The sequence below is a fragment of the Triticum aestivum genome, chromosome 4A (assembly GCF_018294505.1).
Source record: "Triticum aestivum cultivar Chinese Spring chromosome 4A, IWGSC CS RefSeq v2.1, whole genome shotgun sequence".
In the NCBI taxonomy this organism is placed as follows: domain Eukaryota; kingdom Viridiplantae; phylum Streptophyta; class Magnoliopsida; order Poales; family Poaceae; genus Triticum; species Triticum aestivum.
Window position 1 is genome coordinate 582328809 of NC_057803.1, and position 7468 is coordinate 582336276.

The window sequence follows — 7468 nt, forward strand, 5'->3', positions numbered from 1 at the left end:
CACCCCCTCATCCACATCTCAGCACCAAATAGTTACTACACAATTAGGATATACTCCTTCCGCCCGGAATTACTTATCGCAAAATAACTAAAAATAGACTTATTTAAAATTAAAATACATTTAGATACATACATTCCCTCGACAAATAATTTGGGAACGAGGGGGTGCTTTTTATGATAGAAACCCATAACCACAACAAGTAAGAAGAAAAAATTAACATCAACAACTTTACATCAGATATAATACTTCCTGCAAAAATATATTTATTTCTGCAATAAGTAATTCGGGACGGAGAGAGTTCAATGGAAATCTGTACTACCTCCTTATGTGCAAGTCATTTTAAAACAGAAGGGCGTACACATAAACCATGTACTAGTACTTATATTCCGCCAAACAGAATGTGGCTCTAATCGATTTTACTGACCACGCAAGTGACAAAGAGCACGTCGCCAAACTTGGCCGCGGTAAAATCAAATCAGCCTCGAACAAAACGTGCCCTTCCTTCGTGGTCGCGCCGACCGGCCAGTAGCAGCGCTGGCCCAAAGAAGTCAGCAGTGAATGCATGCTCGTGAAAAACAAAGAAACGCCACAGTAGTAGGCCGACCCCACATGTCGGTGAGCCCCCCGAGCCCGAGGGGCCCCGCGCCACCCCCAACGCCCGGTCCCGGGACCCGACCCGTCACCGGCCCTCGTCATCCGCGCGCAGGCGCAGCACCAGCACGGCCGCGCGCGTTCCACCCGCCGACCCGACCCAGAAGAGGTCGACGACGACGAAGGCCGGCGGGACCACGGGCGGCTCGGGCCCAGATAGGGGCAGTTCCGTAAACTCCCCCCGCCCCCCCAGATGCGGTATGCCGAGGAGCGGCAGCGGCCTCCCGTTGCGCCCCCAGCCGCGGGGGCAGTACGGTAAAAGCGCCCGTCCCTTCCCCCTCCCCCTCACTCCTCTTCCGTCCATCCCCATCCCCTCCCCCTTCCACGCCCGCACAGTACTACTACTAGCCAGCCCAGTGCCACCACCACCGCCACCGCTAGCCCAAATCAAACCGCCAGCGAGAGCGCACAGAAAAAAACAGAGGCGAAAAGGGGAGGGGGAGAGGCTTTGGGAGGGGAGGGAGGCGGAGGAGGTCCCGAATCGCAAACCCTAGCGGCCCCGATCTGCAATGCCGGCGGTGTGAGCGGCGCGGGCGGATGAGGCGGGTGGCGCCGGCGATGATCCTCGCCTCCGCCGGCGGCGGAGGCGGCGGCGAGGGGGAGGGGGGCGAGGCGGCGTTCGTGGAGAAGGCGCTGCCGAATGGGGACGTGTACAGCGGCGGGTTCGCGGGCGGCGCGCCGCACGGCAAGGGCAAGTACGTGTGGGCGGACGGGTGCATGTACGAGGGGGAGTGGCGGCGCGGCAAGGCGTCGGGCAAGGGCCGCTTCTCCTGGCCGTCGGGCGCCACCTTCGAGGGCGAGTTCCGCGGGGGCCGGATCGAGGGGCAGGGCGTCTTCGTCGGGCCCGACGGCGCCACCTACCGCGGCGCCTGGGCGGCCGACCGCCGCCACGGGGCCGGCGCCAAGAGCTACGCCAACGGGGACTACTACGAGGGCCAGTGGCGCCGCAACATGCAGGACGGCCACGGCCGCTACGTCTGGGCCGCCGGGAACCAGTACGTTGGGGAGTGGCGGGGCGGCGTCATCTCCGGCCGCGGCGTGCTGATCTGGGCCAACGGGAGCCGCTACGACGGCGTGTGGGAGAACGGCGTGCCCAGGGGCACGGGGGTCTTCACCTGGCCCGACGGGAGCAGGTACGTCGGCTCCTGGCCGAGGAGCTGTGTGGACCTGCCGGCCATAAGCGGCACCTTCTTCCCGCCGGTTGGCGTCGGGGGCGCGGCGCGGAAGAGGTCCTCCGTGGAGGGGATTGGGGAGAAGGCTTCCTCCGTGCCGCGGATCTGCATCTGGGAATCGGAGGGCGAGGCAGGGGACATCACCTGCGACATTGTGGATGCGCTCGAGGCCTCCATGCTCTACCGGGAGGCCGCGCCCGCTGGAGGTGGGCCAACGTACATGCGGACGCAGCGCAGCGCCCGGCGAGGACCCAACGGAGGCCCGTGCTGGTCGTCCTCAGCCGCCACCACGCCTGAGGGGAAGCGACCTGGGCAGACCATCTCCAAGGGGCATAAGAACTACGAGCTCATGTTGCAGCTGCAATTGGGCATCAGGTGATTCCTCGTTATTTAGTTGTTGAAATGCTGAAATGCTTGCAATGTGGCTTTTATTTCAGCGAATTGCTAGAATTGTGGGTGTTTATTGTGGGCATCTTTCAGGCATTCGGTGGGGAAATCTGCGGCCGTGCCGATGCGGGAGCTTGCACTGGCAGATTTTGATCCTAGGGAGAAGTTCTGGACGCGGTTCCCTCCTGAGGGGTCAAAGGTCACGCCACCACATTCCTCCCCAGATTTCCGGTGGAAGGACTACTGCCCCATGGTGTTCAGGTGCTTGCTTGCCATTCCTTCTAATCAATGTTCTCTGGATTGCTTTGTTTTAATTGTTACTGTATTATTGACTGGGGGATGCTGGATTATGCAGACATTTGAGGAAATTGTTTACTGTTGATCCGGCGGATTACATGCTCGCTATCTGTGGAAATGATGCCCTGAGGGAACTGTCTTCGCCTGGGAAGAGCGGAAGTTTCTTTTACCTCACCCAAGATGACCGTTTCATGATTAAAACAGTGAGAAAATCAGAAGTCAAGGTAATTTTCTTGCTCATGCCATTATGAACTGCACTTGTTTACAGCCTGTATGAAGTAGGTAACCTTTTATTTGGATTCGAGGTTCTGTCGCTTGTGAAATGATTGGCATGGTTGTTTGAATTGCATCGGGGAAATGGCATTAAATTAGGAAAATCTTGTTTCTCGCATAGGGTTTCAAGCCTTGCGAATGTGCACCATTGTTTTGGCATTGTCTTCTTAGTCCTTATGTTTCGATGCATATAATTTAAAGCTAAATGTGCTGCCAAGTAGAAATACTTTGAGAGAATCGGTTTGTTTGTTAAATGGTATCTCATCACCTTGCTATTTGCCTGTGCAGTTGCTTATTCGGATGTTGCCTAGCTACTACCAACATGTTAGTCGATATGATTACTCTCTAATTACAAGGTTCTATGGTGTCCACTGTGTAAAGCCTATCAATGGACCGAAGGTGCGCAATATTTGCAATTCCTTGCCACAAAATGTTTCTGTGTTAGTTACTGATCAACGACAACTTCTCCAGGTCCGTTTTATTGTCATGGGAAATTTGTTCTGCTCGGACTATCAGATTCATCGCCGTTTTGATCTTAAAGGTTCATCATATGGCCGAACGGCAGACAAATTTGAAGAAGAGATTGATGAGACAACTACTCTTAAAGACTTGGACCTCAACTTTGTATTTCGGTTGCGGCGATCTTGGTACAGAGATCTCCATGAGTAAGTTCAACCCCTGATGATATTTTGGGTGTCAAAATTACTTTCAAGAAAATAATTGAATCGGTAATACTGACTTGATGTGCGGATCTATTCTTCAGGCAACTACAGAGAGATTGTGAATTTTTGGAGTCTGAAGGTATTATGGATTACAGCTTCTTGGTAGGAGTTCACTTCTGTGACGATGTCTCTGCCTCGAAGATGGGATTGTCAACTTTTACCGCTTCTCCAAGTAAGTTCCCTGTTCTTTACCCATAAAAGTTAAAAGATTGCACATATGTGCTAACACTAGCGATTATCCTTAAGCAGAGCTATCAATGAAGTGCGAGACATTTCAAGTTGGTGGTGGTGGCATGCCAGAGCTGTGCTTCTCAGATAATGATTATGATAGGATACCTGACTGCAGGTATGTTGCCATGTTTTCTTTTGAACTGTTTCTTACCTTTTTCTTGCAAAATTCATTTGAAATTCATCCATTCAAAACAAGCCTGGGTTCATGTAAGTGTAATTCTACCAACTTTTCTCAAAATGACCACATGAAAAGGAAGTAATTCGTCGATTCATTTTGACATTTGTTGTTTGCTGAAGATAAAATTGCAAGATTACAACTGCATGTTAGAAAATTGAAAGAGATAGTGCAACTTCAACAACCTGAAAGCAATTAGTTGATTTTATTCTATATAATCTTACTAGCCCATCCTTGTGCTTTGTCATGCCTAAAAGCATGGCTTTTGTGCTTTGTCACGGGTTCTACACATGGCTCACACCCTTATATAACTCATACAAGCTGTACCTGGCTCAGTGCCCATCTTAGTTGAAACTTTGAGCAGCCATCATACTGCAAAATCTTCATTGCCGTCCACTTGGTTAACACATCTGTGCGTTTAGGCGTTGTTGGGTCCTAGCTGTTTGCTCAGCTGCATTAGAGATGATTGTCCTGTCCAGTTTAAGAGCAACGAATGCTCCACGGCTTATTTGTTAACTCCATTAATCTGTGTTCTCTAATGCCAACTTTTTCTTGATTTCAGGAAGCCATTGATTAGGTTGGGTGCGCACATGCCAGCCCGGGCAGAGCAAGCATCCAGAAGAAGCGAGTTCGACCCGTTTCTCCTGAGTGGTGGGGGGTTCCTGGCCCCGAACCAGACCGGCGAAGTGCATGACGTGATTCTGTATTTTGGGATAATCGACATTCTCCAGGACTATGACATCACCAAAAGGCTAGAGCATGTTTACAAGTCGTTGCAGACGGACCCCAATTCGATATCTGCGGTGGACCCGAAGCTCTACTCCAAGAGGTTTCAGGATTTCATCGGCAGAATTTTTGTGGAAGATGGCTAGAATTTTGGGGTCAAAAGATGCAACAGGAATTCCATTGGAAGTCCAGCGGATGATTCCGAGGTGGTTTTGGTCAATCTTCTGCATTGTCAAAGGAACTCCATTGTTAAATACCAACAACGATCATCATCAGCCGCTGGACTCCGGTAACATCAGCTCGTCGACCGGGTAATCACCGTTGAACGAACCTCGATCAGCAGAGAAGGGAGACGATGTTGCAAAGCAAGTCGCAGCGACCAGAATGTGGACTGTGGCTGGATTTTGGAACGCGACCACGAGGATCGAAACTAGTAGGCATCTGTACATTTTGTGATTTGGTGGGTGGTGAGGTTGGTCCTTGGTAGCATATCAGTCCTTTTTTCTCTTCTCTTCTTTAGTTAGGATTCTTTTCTTGGCTGGTTTAATTTATTTCCCCTTTTTATATATCTGTTGGATGTAAAGAAGGGGGGGATAGGGAATTTTTGTTTCCAGAAAGAGGGTAATTTAAGGCTGCGGCAAGCAGTGAATGAATAATGAGAGAGATCATGTACAGATACAACATTTTCGATCCAGTGAATGGTGGGCGGTGGATCAGAATTGAATTCGGCATCTTTCTTCCCCTCTCCCTCACTCTCTTTTGCGTCGTTGGCTTCTTCCTTTCACAGTTTTTATTGGCCCCTCCCACGGATAGCTTTTTGCAGGCCGGAGAGAGAAGGTAGGGTAGAGCTTTGGCTTGCAACCCCTCCTTCCTTGACCTGCTGTGATGACCGAGGCCTGCCTGCCTGCCTGTGATGTCTCAGAGAGAGAGAGAGAGAGAGTGTTGGAAGTGGGGAAAAGTGATAGGAGCGCATGGAAAGAAGAGAAAGGAAAGCACAGCATAGCACGGAACAGCCGATGGATAGATGGGTTAAGATCGGAACGGTGATCCTCTCTATCCTTTCCACTCCTATAATGCCCAAACCTGGAACCGCTTTATCGGTATCCACATGCTTATTCCATTCAAAGATCGTTGGATCAGCCACGCCGATTGCGGATCATCGCATGGTCATCGCCATCACACCGTAGGCAGACAGCACCGGCCGCCGTATGGGCATCTCGAGTCACGCCGATTGTTGATTCCATATTTCCATCCGCCATTGTCTTTTCTCTCTCTTTTTTATCTGGAACACCTTGCACTCCCGCCATTGTCTTTTTTCCTTCGTGATGAATTTTTTCCGTCGATATGTTAGAGCAACTTCAATGGGGCGACCCATTTCATCCGCGGCTGTCCGTTTGGGTCGGTGCGGACAAAAAAGATGGCCCAACGCGCAGACCCAAACGGACGCGCGTCCGTTTTTCGTTGGCGGGCGACCCATTCCTGGCCTATTTTTGAGCCAGATTTGCGTCGGCGCGGACACGCGACAGACGCGCGCTCGCTCGCCTACTCCTGTCCCCGGGCCCGCTCATCTGTGGCACATTGGCCTTCCCTCCCCCCAGCCAACAAGCAACCCTCGCCCCCGCCTCCTCCGTCACCGACGTCGCCGCCTATTTTGTCGGCGACTCTTCCAGCTGCCGCCGCCTCCACATCCGCACAGCAACGCCGCCCCTGCCCCCAGTCGTCCGCCGCCGCTGTTTTGCCGCTGGGGAGCAAGCTGGTTCCCCGCAGCTGTTTCCCCCACCGCCCAGCCGCCCCGCAACCAAGTAGACGCCTCGCCGCCCCAGCCACAGACGACCGGCACGCTCGTCGGACGCCGGCCGGGCAGCTAGCTGGTCTGTGGGCGCCGCGTCTCCCCTTGTCGGCCGTCTCCTTCTTCGACGCCCGCAAGCTGTTCGACAGTTTGCCAAGGTACGAAAATGGACTTCGCCGACGAATTCTTTTACCACAATTTCCTTTGTGACTCCGACGATTCGTCGTCCGACGACGAGGAGGAGATATTGGCTGCTGTGTTGGTCCATCACCATCTCAACAACCAGCGGCCGTTGTTCATATGTGGATTCATGTTGGCAACAATGATCGTAGAAGACGAGCGCCCGGAACGTCTGTACGATCAAGGCTTTCAGTTTCAGGATGAGAATGTTGTGCCTGAGTATGGAGTAGCGGCAACATTTGAGCAGTTCATTCAGTTTCATGAAGACATGCGTGATTGGGAAACTCACGTGCAACTGCAAAATAATTTGGTTGAGCATATGTGGACTCATTTTGGCAACCAATAGATGTATCTTTTTTTATTCGTTTGCAAAACTATGTGAAACATTTTTGTTTTTATTTGGCCTGTAAACTATACTATTTATTTGGGCTGACTATTTTGTTTGTTAAATTTTCATTTCACCATATGTTGAATGCAACGCAAAATTGGGCGGCCAGCCGGACACGCCTGCACATATGGGTCGGCGCGTTGGGCGCACTGCCGACCCATATGAAAAACAGGGCGGACGCCAGGCGGGCGGCCGACCCAAACGGACAAAAAGCGGACGAAATCGCCGTCCGTTTGGGTCGGCCCGTTGGAGTTGCTCTTAGAGTTAGACCAACTCCAACGCATGACCCCAGACGGATGTCTGTTTTGTTTGGATTTTGACTGTTTGGGTCGAGCAAAGAGGCAACATCCGGCCGTTTTCCTGGATGCGTTGGCCATGCACCCAACGCGGGTTGACCCATCTGGCCTGCCACGGCCGGTCGAACGCCGAAAGTAGACGGTTTTTAAACTAAACATTGCAAATAGTTTTACAACCAAA

General features: G+C 51.9%; 1 protein-coding gene across 1 annotated transcript; it reads left to right on the forward strand.

Moving 5' to 3' along the window:
* Positions 1 to 950: 950 nt before the first annotated feature.
* Positions 951 to 5375, forward strand: LOC123087142 (phosphatidylinositol 4-phosphate 5-kinase 1). The gene is made up of 8 exons (XM_044509056.1): positions 951 to 2198; positions 2304 to 2471; positions 2566 to 2731; positions 3069 to 3179; positions 3252 to 3445; positions 3544 to 3674; positions 3752 to 3848; positions 4471 to 5375. Exons 1-8 carry the CDS (start codon positions 1189 to 1191, stop codon positions 4778 to 4780), a joined length of 2187 nt encoding a protein of 728 aa, XP_044364991.1. The 5' UTR covers positions 951 to 1188; the 3' UTR covers positions 4781 to 5375.
* Positions 5376 to 7468: the final 2093 nt, after the last annotated feature.